Source organism: Panthera leo, chromosome B4, assembly GCF_018350215.1.
Source record: "Panthera leo isolate Ple1 chromosome B4, P.leo_Ple1_pat1.1, whole genome shotgun sequence".
In the NCBI taxonomy this organism is placed as follows: Eukaryota; Metazoa; Chordata; class Mammalia; order Carnivora; family Felidae; genus Panthera; species Panthera leo.
This window is the reverse complement of record NC_056685.1, coordinates 120,123,327-120,138,152: the sequence shown is the minus strand read 5'-3', so window position 1 is coordinate 120,138,152 and position 14,826 is coordinate 120,123,327. Positions and strand designations below refer to the sequence as shown.

At 35.0% G+C, this 14,826-nt stretch overlaps 1 protein-coding gene across 2 annotated transcripts in view; it reads left to right on the top strand.

The window, feature by feature from the left end:
• The window catches only part of UHRF1BP1L (UHRF1 binding protein 1 like), a 111,272-nt gene that overhangs the window by 47,424 nt on the left and 49,022 nt on the right, over window positions 1-14,826 (top strand). For both annotated transcript variants that reach the window (XM_042947493.1, XM_042947494.1), the window contains 5 exons: window positions 5,120-5,309; window positions 5,885-6,025; window positions 7,423-7,593; window positions 12,289-12,469; window positions 14,439-14,522. In XM_042947493.1, coding sequence (XP_042803427.1) covers window positions 5,120-5,309; window positions 5,885-6,025; window positions 7,423-7,593; window positions 12,289-12,469; window positions 14,439-14,522 — 767 coding nt within the window. The remainder of the gene's footprint in view (window positions 1-5,119; window positions 5,310-5,884; window positions 6,026-7,422; window positions 7,594-12,288; window positions 12,470-14,438; window positions 14,523-14,826) is intronic.

Here is a 14,826-nt window from a genome sequence, read left to right as displayed (position 1 = left end):
TTAAAAAATTTTTTTTTTTTAACGTTTGTTTATTTTTGAGAGAGAGACAGAGCATGAACAGGGGAGGAGCAGAGAGAGAGGGAGACACAGAACCTGAAACAGGCTCCAGGCTCTGAGCTGTCAACACAGAGCCCGACGCGGGGCTTGAACTCACAGACCGTGAGATCATGACCTGAGCCAAAGTCGGATGCTTAACCGACCAAGTCACCCAGGCGCCCCCCAAAAAAAATTTTTTTTAATGTTTTTATTTATTTATTTTTTGAAGGAGAGAGAGAGAGAGAGAGAGACAGAGCATGAGTAGGGGAGGAACAGAGAGAGAGGGAGACACAGAATTCAAAGCAGGCTCCAGGCTCTAAGCTGTCAGCACAGAGCCCGATGCGGGGCTCAAACTCATGAATTGTGGGATCATGACCTAAGCCGAAGTTGGATGCCCAACAGACTGAGCCACCCAGGTGCCCTGATAATAGTCCTATAGATTAATGATCTAGCAAATTTGTAAGTTCAGAAATTTGATTTTACCGTGTCATATAGAGGAGATGTACTTCTATGTGAAGATAAATCAAACTTAGAAGAGACTTACTTGAAAACTAGAGTTTCACCTTTTAAATTTACAATGGATGACATAACCAGAAACTTGTCTACCTTAGTCATAGATTCAGGCTTCACGCCTCTAATGGTAAATCCTCCAGTAAAGTCGTAACACTTTTTATTTTATTTATTTATTTTTTAATTTTATTTTTAAAATTTGTATCCAAATTAGCATATAGTGCAACAATGATTTCAGGAGTAGATTCATTAGTGCCCCTTACCCATTTAGCCCATCCCCCCCCCCCACAACCCCTCCAGTAAACCCTCAGTTTGTTCTCCATACTTATGAGTCTCTTATGCTTTGTCTCCCTCCCTGTTTTTATATTATTTTTCTTTCCCTTCCCTTATGATCTCTGTTTTGTCTCTTAAAGTCCTCATATGAGTGAAGTCATATGATTTTTGTCTTTTTCTAATTTCACTTAGCATAATACCCTCCAGTTCCATCCATGTGATTGCAAATGGCAGGATTTCATTCTTTTTGATTTCGAGTAATTCTCCACTGTGTGTGGTAAAAAATACCACATCATTTTTATCCATTCATCCATTGATGGACATTTGGGCTCTTTCCATACTTTGACTATTGTTGATAGTGCTGCTGTGAACATTGGGGTGCATGTGTCCCTTCAAAACAGCACACCTGTATCCCTTGGATAAATGCCTAGTAGTGCAATTGCTGGGTTGTAGGGTAGTTCTATTCTTAGTTTTTTGGGGAACCTCCATACTGTTTCCCAGAGTGGCTGCACCAGCTTGCCAAACAACTTTGGCTTCCCAAAGTTGTAACACTTTTCAATGTGCATAGGTTAGAACAGATGACATTGGATATTCCAGAGGGTGTTCCCAAATAATTACTATAGATATATTCATTCCAACTCCAGGAATATTTCTGTCTAAGTGACCAATATTTGTCCGTGGGATTAAAGCAACTTCTCCCTAGGATGCTGATGAGTTCTTCCTCTTTAGTTCTCAATTTTCTAAGCCCAAGGTAAACAACCAAAATTACCTAAGGCAAGCTAAGGACTATATAAACTATTGTACAAACACCATTTTACTTAAGGACCACAGCAACCTTTTGAAAATGTGTATAATAATAATTATTTTTAATGTTTATTTATTTATATTTGAGAGAAAAAGAGAGCACAAGCAGGGGAGGGGCAGAGAGACGGAGACAGAATCTGAAGCAGGCTCCAGGCTTTGAGTTGTGAGCTGTCAACACAGAGCCCCACGCGGGGCTCAAACTCACTAGCAGTGAGATCATGACCTGAGCTGAAGTTGGACGCTTAACCAACTGAGCCACCTGGCACCCCAAAATATGTATTGTTTTTATTTTACAAATGAAGATACTGAGGCTGAGTTTTTCATATGTTTTTTCACCCAGACTTTTCATAGTATTAATAAGAATATAATGCTATTAGTACTATAAATAATAGTTGTGTTTCATAAAGTATCATGAATCAAGACATGGGCTGTTTGGTTCATATGCATTATTTCATGTAGCCCACATGTAACCTCAGAGTATTACCTGATTTAAAAGATAAGTCATTGGAGGATTAGGAAGTTTATTTACTTATTCAATGAGATAGAAAATAAGGAAGCCTAGCAGCAGGTAGAGGGGAGGGAAGTGCACGATCAATAAAGATGATAGGTTCACTTTCACGCATGTTGGCTTTAAAATGTGTGAGAAGCATCCAGATGGAAATATTTGGTGGACATCTGAATTTTTCTGAATTTCATTTTTTTCTTTTTTCTTTTTTTCAATTTTCTTTTTTCTTTTTTAAAATTTACATCCAAATTAGTTAGCATATAGTGAAACAACGATTTCAGGAGTAAATTCCTTAATGCCCCTTACCCATTTAGCCCATCCCCCCTGCCACAACCCCTCCAGTAGCCCTCAATTTGTTCTCCATATTTATGAGTCTCTTATGCTTTGTCCCCCTCCCTGTTTTTATATTATTTTTGTTTCCCTTCCCTTACGTTCATCTGTTTTGTTTCTTAAAGTCCTCATATGAGTGAAGTCATATGATTTTTGTCTTTCTCTGACTAATTCACTTAGCATAATACCCTCCAGTTCCATCCACATAGTTGCAAATGGCAAGATTTCATTCTTTTTGATTGCCGAGTAATACTCCATTTGTGTGTGTGTGTGTGTGTGTGTGTGTGTGTGTACGTACGTATATGTATACATTTATACACCACATCTTCTTCATCCATCAATGGACATTTGGGCTCTTTCCATACTTTGGCTATTGTTGATAGTGCCGCTATAAACATGCATGTGTCCCTTCAAAACAGCATCCCTGTATCCCATGGATAAATACCTAGTAGTGCAATTGCTGGGTCGTAGGGTAGTTCTATTTTTAGTTTTTTGAGAAACCTCCATACTGTTTTCCAGAGTGGCTACGCCAGCTTGCATTCCCATAACAGTCTGAAGTTCTAGTGAGAGATCTGGATAGAGATGGATTTAGGAATAATGGTCATAGTGATGATAATTGAAGTAATGTGCCATTTGGGCAAATTTTCACCACCCCTCCTGCCAAAATATATTGATAATCTACATTCCAAGCATACTGTCCTACTCATTATTCCCTTTTTCTTTTCTTTTTTTTTTTAATGTTTATTTATTTTGAGAGAGAGTGTGAGCAGGGGAGGGGCAGAGAGAGAGGGAGAGAGAATTCCAAGCAGGCCCTGCATTGTCAGCACGGAGCTGGACATGGAGCTTGATCCCCATGAACTGTGAGGTCACTACCTTAGCTGAGATCAAGCATTAGATACTTAACCCAGGCACCCCATCTACTCATTATTCTCATTGTGACCTCTACTTTCCTACTTTTTTGCACTCGCTCATTCTTTTCCCTAATGTAAGATTTCCCTTTCTCCCATCTCTCCCTGAGGGAAATACATTTTTCTTTCCTGGATAGATTTCTCCCTAGTTATGAGCAATTTCTTCTACCAAGTGTAGTGATGATTCTATTTTTAAAGCACTTAATTATAGACTACCTTAATGTTTCAGTTCTTAGGGTATATGTGTTTTTCGTCTCCAAGGAACTTGCAAGCCCTAGAATACCACAACTATATTTTGGTTTCCTTATTTCCCAGCGTAGTGCACATGGTAGATGTTCAACAAATATTTGCTGAATTGAATTAGAAAATGTGAACTTTTTCTGACTTTATTCCTGAATTATGAGATTATATTGTAGTTATAGTCTGTAACCTTCTTTGTGTCAAGAATTTAGCTCTCTTATTTATAGATTCCCAGTTGTCTGGATATCTGGCAACTTGAGAATAAGCAGCTTTGGATAATAATTACAATAACCTCATTTAAAGAGTAACCTTTACTCACACCTGTCAAAATGGCTAAAATCAGAAGCACAAGAAACAGGTATTTGTGAGGATGTGGAGAAAAAGGAACACTCATGCAGTTTTGGTGGGAATGCAAACTGGTGCAGCCACTCAGGAAAATAGCATGAAGATTCCTCAAAAAATTAGAACTAGAACTACCAGATGATCCAGTAATTCTACTGGGTATTTACCCAAAGAATAAAAAAAACACTAATTTGAAAAGATAAATGCACCCCTATCTTATTGTCATATTATTTACAATAGCCAAGATATGGGAGCAGCCCAAATGTCCATCAATTGATGAATAAAGAAAAAGTGATATATGTATATGTACATTGGAATATTATTCAGCCATAAAAAAGAATGAAATCTTACCTTTTGCAACAGCATGGATGGATCTGGAGAGTATAATACTAAGCAAGATAAGTCAGAGAAAGATAAATACCACATGCGGTATTTAAGAGACCGCATATGTTGTATTCACTCATATGTGAAATTTAAGAAAGAAAACAAACGAGCAAAGGCTAAAAAAGACAAACCAAGAAACACTTTTTTAATACTTTCTTTTAAGGTTTGTTTTGAGAGAGAGAGAGGGAGAGAGAAAATCCTAATAAGGCTCCACAGTGTCAGTGTGGAGCCTGATGTGGGGCTCAAACCCATGTACCATGAGCTCATGACCTGAGCCGAAACCAAGAGTTGGACACTTAACCAAATGAGCCACACAGGTGCTCCCAGACTCTTAAGTATAGAGAACAAACTGATGGCTACCAGAGGGGTGGGGAGGAGGATGAGTAAAATAGGTGATGGAGATTAAAGAGTACATTTATCATGAGTACTGAGTAGTGTATAGAATTGTCGAGTCACTCTATTGTACACCTGAAACGAATATATTACTGTGTATTAACTGTACTGGAACTAAAATAAAAAATTTGTATAGAGTAACGTGAAATCTTAAAGATTTTTATCATTTTGACAACATTTTTATAATTTACATGCAATCAGGTGTGGGAAACCCTAGGTCCACGGCCCTTTGAGGTTGACAATCAGGCTAGATTATTGCTTTTACTGAAAATTTTTAAAAATAAAAATGAATAATATTATGGTCCTTTTATACACTTGTGTGCAAATATTAACAGATAACTTATCAATGATTTATATGGGCTTTAGTGCATTATATTTTCCTTTATTTTTCCAGTGAATATGGCTTTGCTGAAAAAGTCGTTGAGGGAATTACTGTTTCTGTAAACTCCATTGTTATCCGCATTGGAGCAAAAGCTTTCAATGCATCCTTTGAACTTTCCCAGCTACGAATCTATAGTGTAAATGCAAACTGGGAACATGGAGATTTAAGATTTACTCGCATTCAAGATCCACAGAGAGGAGAGGTAAGCATTTTTTTTTTCATTCTTTGTTTAAAAAATCTTTTAGTCACTGATAAATAAAAGAGGGCATTTTAAAATAATGACTTCTTATAGTTACCCTAGATTCACATACTGCATTTACTCTTGCCTTTTAACTCTACTTTTCTATGTATTTCTCTTCATTATTTAATTTAAAATGTGCATATTTTAGTGTTTTTATGTAATAAATCTTTCAACTTATGGAGTTAATGAACCTCATTTTAACTTCTCAGCTACTCAGAATTGAATTTTAAATATACAAAACTAAAATCCTATTTAAGTTTTTCTTGGTTACATGATTCACATGCTTTTTGTGCTTTATATCAAATTCAGAGTAAAATATTAACAGCTTTACAAATAATGAATATAATTAGGAAGATATGTTACTGAATTTGTTGCAGCTATATAATTTTTAAAAATAAAAGCATAGTGAATATATATCTAGAGTGTCATAAGAATATTAGTAAAGAGATAAATTTTATTTAGCTTTTTTGTTTTTACAGATCTACACATTTCTCATTCTGTTTCGCCTAAGTGAAGCTAATCTCTATTCTCCTTAGGTTTTGACGTTTAAAGAAATAAATTGGCAGATGATTCGAATAGAGGCAGATGCTACTCAAAGTTCACATCTTGAAATTATGTGTGCTCCTGTTCGATTAATAACCAACCAATCAAAAATCAGAGTCACACTTAAAAGAAGAGTAAGTCAATAGGGTTACTTTTTTGGTTCATGTGATAACTAGTGGAATTGAGAGGAAATTTTAAATAAGTTTTTAAGTGAAATATAGGAATACTTAAAAGCAAAATAAAAGGAAATATAGTGCCTTAAGCAGTATTTGAAAAAATCTAGTGTAATAACATTTTTCAGTCATCTACGTTTGATACTTAGATTTTTACTTTAAAAAAAAAATTTTTTTTAACGTTTATTTTTGAGACAGAGAGACAGAGCATGAACGGTGGAGGGTCAGAGAGAGAGGGAGACACAGAATCTGAAACAGGCTCCAGGCTCTGAGCTGTCAGCACAGAGCCTGACGCGGGGCTCGAACTCACAGACCGTGAGATCATGACCTGAGCCGAAGTTGGACGCTTAACCGACTAAGCCACCCAGGAGACCCTAGATTTTTACTTTTGATAAATTGAATAGATTCTCCGTTGCCAAATATTGTTGAACATTAACTGTCTTGTAATTTCATTTCTTCTGTTGAATCTTGCTGTGGGTAAACTGCAAAGCCTCCAAAGTCACCAAAACTACTAGCCTTAGAAGGTTATTAACATATGAATGGTAATTTAGGTAAGTAGGGAAGATAGTGACTTCAAGATATCAGAAGTTGAGAGTTCTCTATAGATTGTGATGAAATTTAATGAAGGAGTCATGACTTTTTAAAACATGGCTCAGTTAAATTCTCAACTAAATGTTTTGTATCATTAGACACAAATAAATATTCTAAATTAAGTTCAAAAAAAATTTCAGAGTACAGTGCTTACTACAGTATTCTGAAATGTGAAATGTGGGGGCACCTGGGTGGCTCAGTTGGTTGAGCGTCCAACTTCAGCTTGGATCATGATCTCACGGCTCGTGAGTTCGAGCCCCACGTTGGACTCTGTGCTGACAGCTCAGAGCCTGGAGTCTGCTTCAGATTCTGTGTCTCCCTCTCTCGCTGTGCCCCTCCCTCATTCATCCTCTGTCTCTCTTTCTGTCAAGAATAAATAAAACATTAAAAAAAAAAATTGAAATGTGAAATGTGGTTAACATAGCATTTCATGTTTAATTTTAATCCTTTCTGTACTAGAATTAGCACAATTATTGGAGGTAATTATATGACTTATTAGCTATAAATGAAAAATTAAATTATATAAGTACTTGTACTTGCATAATATGCACCTGTTAAGGTATAGGAATTTGTCAGTCTTTTTTACCACTCTATGTCCAGTACAAGGAGGTATTTGTTCTATAGTACAGGAACGCAGTAAATATTTGGTCAATGAAGGAAGGATCCATATTTAACTTCATTCAAACATTTTAAGCATTTTTTAAAACATTGTGCATTTGTAAGTTTTATGTCTTGGCTTAATTTTATGAATGATTTTTTTCTTACAGTTAAAGGACTGCAATGTTATTGCAACAAAATTAGTTCTAATATTGGATGACTTATTATGGGTTTTAACTGATTCCCAGTTGAAGGCTATGGTACAATATGCAAAATCTCTTAGTGAAGCAATAGAAAAATCAACTGAACAAAGGAAGAGTATGGCTCCTGAACCTACGCAGGTAAGCTCTTAAGAGGAAAAACACTTGACCTGTAAATGGTTTAGAAATCAAAATGGTTAGTTGTTTATATGAAGTAGATTGTAAGACTTTGAGTATGAGAATCTTTTTTTTTTTTTTTAAGTTTATTATTTATTTATTTATTTTGAAAGAGAGAGGGAGGGAGGAGGAAGGGAGGGACGGTGAGAGAGGGAGAGAGAGAATTTCAAGCAGGCTCTGTGCTGTCAGTGCAGAACCTGACAGGGGGCTTGAACTCATGGACCTTGAGATCACATCCTCACCTGACATCAAGAGTCAGATGCATAACTGACTGAACCACCCATGTGCCCCATAGTCCAAGAATCTTTTATCTAGATATCTATTGGGGCTCCTGGATGGCTCAGTCGGTTGAGCGTCCAACTTCGGCTCAGGTCATGATCTCACGGTCTGTGAGTTCGAGTCCCGCATCGGGCTCTGTGCTGACGGCTCAGAGCCTGGAGCCTGCTTCGGATTCTGTGTCTCCCTCTCTCTCTGACCCTCCCCCGCTCATGGTCTGTCTCTCTCTCTCTCTGTCAAAAATAAATAAAACATTAAAAAATTTAGATATCTTACTGTATAATTTCTACACATGGTATCTCTATGAAAGCATATATGTGTTTCTATATATAGGGTGCTTATTTTGTTTGGAGCTCTGTATTAGGCACTAGAATTAATGATGACATAAAACTATTTGATATTATAAACACCTCTTTTCAGGAAGTTAAATACAACTTAATTACTAAAGTAAAGGCAGGGGCGCCTGGGTGGCTCAGTCTTTGAGCAACTGACTTCAGCTCAGGTAACGATCTTGCCGTCCATGAGTTCCAGCCCTGCATCGGGCTCTGTGCAGACAGCTTAGTGCCAGGAGCCTGCTTCAGATTCTGTGTCTCCCTCTCTCTCTGACCCTCCCACACTCATGCTCTGTCTCTCTGTCAAAAATAAATAAACATTAAAAAAAAAAAAAAATAAAGGGCAGACGGGAAAAACCTGGGTATAGTGAAGGGAGAAATGCGAGAACAGGGCAGCAAGTGTAAAACCCTGTGGAAATGCTGAAATTGAATACAAAACTGTAGTGTTGTATCTATTCTTAACAAAAACAAGGGATATTGTGAAACCCTATTTCTTTGAAGCTATTTCTAAAGAAATAGCTTGTTGGTGATCTCACTTGGTACATGGAAATGGCATACACCTATGACTATCAAATTGGCATTATTTACTGTCTACCTGCTATGTCATAAGACACTGTGAATGTAAAAATGAATATTGTCTGACCCTGTCCTCAAGGAACTCAGGATATAAGGTATAACAGGAAGTGAAGTATAAAATAAGTCATTGCAGTGCAGCTTAAATGCTGGAGTGAAGGAACCATAGAGGCATAGAGAAGTTTTAGTCAACTGTTTGCATAGTTTGGAAAGGCTTCACAAGGAGGATAATGAAATTAAGTCTTAAAAATTAGAAGTTCACAGGTGAGGGAAAGGATCTTTCAGATGAGGGAATAGAATCTGCCAAAGTGTCTTGAATGGTGTTTCCTGATAAAAATAAGGAGTTTGGTGTTACTAGAGCAGTGTTTTTGAGAGTTATGTACACATGCCTCTCTGATACACACCTGTCCAGGTTTTGAGGAAATTGGCTTCTACATATTCCACTTTGATGTATTGTGTTCTTTCTTAAACTTTATCTGCTGGAGAAACTTACCTGCTTTCTTAAACTTTATCTGCTGCTTATGTTAAATAAAACATTGGATTCCTTCTCCCTTTCCCAAACTACTCTTACCTTGTTTGACAAATGAAAGACCACCTTCTTACTTCTTACTCATTCTTACTATGATGGATCTGTCCAGTTTAAGGAAAAACTTAAAAAGTTTGGGGTGACAGGACAGAGGTAATTTGAATTATTGTTACTCATGTTGGAAGTGAATGACTAATGAATAACAAAGTAACAAGTCAGGTGATTTCCACTCCCACTTCTTTGCTTTCAACACATTTGAAGTAGGATCTATAAATGTTAGCTATTAGATTATTAAAAATAATTTTTTAAAGATCATTTCATGAATCCTGGCATGTAACTTGAAGGAGTTCAAAGAATCATGCCATATTGCTAAAGTAAAACTCATTTTCATTGCAATCTACCTATTTATATGAATAGTTTTCTTAGTCATAAAAAGAAATAAATAAGGAATTGATGGTGACCCTTTTATCATTCTACCAATAAGTAATATTTATCCAGTGAGATATCTTCATTTCTCTGGGAGAACCTAATTTTAAGTTTAGTGAACATAACACTGAACTGCAACACAGAGTAATTTTTTGGGCCGGTAGCCTGAGTTCAGGCAGAAGTATGTGGTGACTAGATGTAAAGGGCATTCATTATATGTTGAAGAATTTGGACTTTTTCCTGTAGGCATATGGAAGTCACTGGAAGTTTTTAAGTACAAAAGGACAATCAAATAATGCTTGGTGGTATTATAGTGGATCGACTGAAGAAGAGAAAGATTACCAGTCTAAAGAAGGGGTGAACTTGAACCTCTGGTAATGGTTTGAAAGAAGAAATCTACAAACCAAGTTGGGGAGAGATATCTGAGTGTTTCATCAGTTGAGGAAGAAGAGCAAAACTGAGGATTTTCAAATGATAATTTGTAGTTCCATTAGCCAGTAAAGGGAATGCAGAAGAAGGAAGCAGGTTTGATTAAGGGAGATAAGGCTAAAAAAAGGTAATAATGAGTTCCATTTTGAAATTGAAAGAACGTAATGAAGTACAGGAAGTAATATTTTAAGTGTTACCATCATGACCACTAGTCTGTCAAAGTTTGCAATGAAGATTTATGTAGTTTAGGGTGTCAATAACAGAGATGGTAATTGAAATTAAAGGCTAATAGACAAAGTTTTGATGTTACTGTGGGTCTTACTTATACAACATGTGGATATATTTGTATAGATTATCACAGATTAGGAAACTAGAAAAAGGACAAAGTTCTGTAATCCGATCACCATAATAAAACCAGTGTTAGCATTTTGAAGTATTTCCTTAAAGGTTTTTTTTGCCTCAGCACCTGCATTTTTCTTAGTTTTAGCAAGTGTGTAGTAAGTGGATATATACAATTTTCTTCCATGTTGTTAGTCTTTAATTTTTATTTTTGGTTGCTCCCTAATATTTCATGGTAAAGTTACTTAACCATTCTCATTACCGTCAAGTTTCTTTCTTGGGTGGTCATTGTCACATTAACTACTTTAGGTATCATACAGAATGCCCTGATTATTTGAGGACTAAGAGAGTGGATTAGAGAGTAAAGTAGTTGACAGTGTTCCTTTGCTCAGCCTGACAACTTGACAGCCATCTTCTATCATAAATACTTGATTAGCTTCATCCTTTTCTTCTCTAAAAGGGAAGAATACACAGGAAACCAGGAAATGTTAAGATTATTCATTAGGCAAAAGAGTTTATAATGCCCACTCACCCTCCGGCCCCAAACAGCATGTAAAAACTGAATCTACCACAACATTAAGAGAAAGGTTTCTATGGAGATTAATGTTTGTGTTTTGTGTATATCAGTATTTATGTTGATGAAGAACATAAAAAAACATGGTTAAATACAGGGTAATGTTTTTCTTCAAAATAGTACAATTGTAGACATAAATAGTAGTCTGTTAAGGCTGTGAAAGTAGAAGAACATAAGTGATTTTTCTTATGGAAATTAGTTTGACAGTTAATTAGTGAAAGAATTTTTCTTGAGCCCCCTAGAATTTAAGGGTTCACAATTATATTTCATCTTTCCTTTTCTTTAATTACTGTGGGTCCCAATCATTTTCTTTGAGAGATTCTCATTTAACTGAGTATACTTTGAAATTCATTTACAGGTAGTTCTTAATAGATAATGTATAAATATGTATACATACAAAATGTACTTTAATTTTTCATACATAACTAACTACACTTTTATTAGTGAATTGTTCTTAATTAGAAACTTTTTAATATTTCTTGATGAAAAATTTGGTCTTCATTTTGTTATTACCAAATTTTCATGTACAGTCTTGTAGCTTATAGATAAGATGATCTTACAGTATACTTATATAGAATCATTTTAGGCTATTAGGTTCACATAAGTCTTTACACTTCAGCATTATTCTATACTTTTTCACTTTGGGGAGAAAAGAACTTGAACTCACAGTCTCTTATAAATCTCTTCCACTTTCTGGCTTCTTCCAAGTTCAAAGGACATGCCACATCACTTTGGAGAGGTATCAGGGCACTTACAGTACTACACAATATCACAAGCACTTTTGCAAAGAAGTGATTTATTTCTACAGGATATATAATAGTGTATACAACTGATATATACAATGCTCACGTTTGTTTCTTTTTTAATATGTAGAGCTAATACTATTTGAATAAGCTGGCTTTAATAGTTAATATATTTTCTAAAATAAGGGCTATAAATATATAGATATAATTATTCAAGTATTTTAAACATTGGTTTCATATTCAAATGTGTATAGTTTTCCAATTTTTAGATTTAATTTTATTCCCATATAATTCAGAAAATATTTGGGGGGGGAATTGAGTCATGAATAGAGATATATTAGCTTATTTTTCATGACTTTACTACTAAAGATATTAAGTTTTCTTGTTTGTGGAAATTCAAATATTTAACTTGTAGTGATAAGGCAGTTTTGAATCTTTTAGAGCTCGGCAGTAGCCCCATCTACCCAACAAGTGAAGACACCACAGACTTCAAATGCTCCTGATCTAAATGATGCAATTGTGAAACTATTCAATGACTTTGATGTTAAAGAAACGTCTCATCATTTAGTGATTTCTCATCTAGATCTACACATATGCGATGACATTCATGCTAAAGAAAAAGGTAATAAAAGCTGCTTATTTCAAACTACTTTGATTTTTTTTTTTAGGATTTCCTACGAAACTGGATTGTTTATCATTTGTAATATATAATATGTCTTGTACAATCACTGGTCATAATTTTATCATTCATATGAGATGCATAGATGAAAGTTGTATTTTTAAGCAATATATATTGGTATGAAATTTTTTGGCTTTAGTAGTTAGTATTTCAGCACAATTAATTATTAGCTACAGATGCTAACAGTAAAATTAAGTTTAAAAAAACCAAGGACTGAATAGATGACATCCTTAGAGGATGATGAAATCTTAGACTTGCCTTTGAATTAACTTTTTAATAATTTTGAAATTATGTATACATTAAATTTTAGTCCATACTCAATTCATAATTATTTGCACATATGTTTCCACATGGTGGTCTATCTGCATTTTTCTGACCCCATTTGCATGTAAACACAACTATGTGGCTGTTTAACATTTCTTGCGTCTCTTCTCCAGTAATGCTCCAAAATTTGGTTAGGAAGCCAAATTCCAGTTAGTTAAGTTTGTTTTCTTTACTTTTCGCTTTTGTTTCTCTTACTTTTCTTAATTTAGTAGACACAGGTAATGGAGAAATAGGAAGCTCTTCTTGGTCACTTTGAAAATCTGTGGTTCTGTAATCTAGGTACTTGCATTTCTTTCTCTCTGTTGGAGAGTGTCCCCGGCCCATAAGTGTTGGAAGGGTTTAGCGAGTGGTCCTACTTCTAGGACAGTGGTTCTCAAACTTTGGTGAGCTTGAGGATCTCTTTAAAACAGAGATATCTATATCTGACCTCTGTACCTCAGACCTGAATCACAGTCTACATCTGTGAAAATTGTTACTCTGTATTTTTAAAGCTGAGACTGACCTTGGATATTTAGCAGAAGTTACTCTGCCTTCATCAGATAAGGCAGCCAGGTACCAGTGACCAGATAAAAGGGTGGAATGGAAAAGATGAGGAAGATTTGGAGTTTAGAGAGGGATTTGTTGTCTTTTCTTTTGTCTACCTTTGTGTCATTTGTCTTAAAGTTGGTATCTTCTTTACTGATTTGACAGGAAAATGAAAAAGTTAAACCAACATAACAAAATGAGGGGGTCAAGGTTAAGTAATCAGCAAAAGAATAGAGACAAGTGTCTTCCAAGTTTTTTGTTTGTTTTTTTTTTTACATTTCTCACTCTTTATACTCCCTCACAGAATAAGCTGAATTATGTTTTTTAAGGGGAAAACTACTCCACCAAAGTATTTCCTTCATGGTACAGATTTGTTCTAAAATCCAGAAAGGTCTGAAATGAATCATGTTCATTCATACCTGGTTGTATCTTAATTTGTATTTTCTGTACTTGCAGTTGATTTATCCATGCTGTGTTAAAATTTGATTTTTATGTTGGAGTTACACTGAGTTGTGACCTGCTTCTAATCTTAATATAGCTATGTGACTTTGAACAACTACCTAATCTAGTAGACTCAAGTTCTTCTTCAATAAAAGACAAGATGATACAGTATAGTGGTTAACATTTCTTAGGTTCAAAATAAGCTCTGTGTTTATTGCCTGGTAAGACCTTGGTCTATTTAATTAACCTGTTTGTGTCTCAATTTACTTGTCTAGAAAATAATAATAATAATAATAGTATTTATCTCAGGGTTATGAGGAAGAGCAAATAAGTATAACTAAAGTATTTAAAACAAAACAATATTTGGCATATGGTTAGAGTTTAAGTATAAAAGTTCTACTCTTTTTGTACCCTCATCTTCTAGCTTTGTACAATGCAAATGATAGGGGCTCAGTAATACTAATTAGATTGCATTGCATTTCCTGAATTCCTTAATGTATATTGTTCATGACAATAGAGAGACAATCATTGCTTAGACTGCAAGTACAATGCATGAAGTGTTTCTGATATTTGCTAATGTTTCTTTCTCTTTCTCTCAATGCCAAATTTTTTATTTTCCCAGAGTCAAACAGACGTATTACTGGAGGGGCTATGCAACTGTCTTTTACACAGCTAACTATAGATTATTATCCTTATCACAAAGCAGGTATGTATAACAATTTCTTTAACAGACATAAATCTTGCCTTAAAGTTATATAGTCAATTTATCTCATTTCTTTTTGTATTTATTATTTTTTAATTCATTTTATTTTGTATTTATTTTAATTTATGTTTATTTTTTATTATTTTAATAGGTAACATACAGTGTCATATTAGTTTTAGGTGTACAATATAGTGATTTAACAGCTGCATATATTACTTGGTACTTAGGACAAGTACACTCCTTATTCCCCATCACTTATTTCATGCAACCACCATCCACCCCCTCTCTCATCAGTTTGTTCTCTATA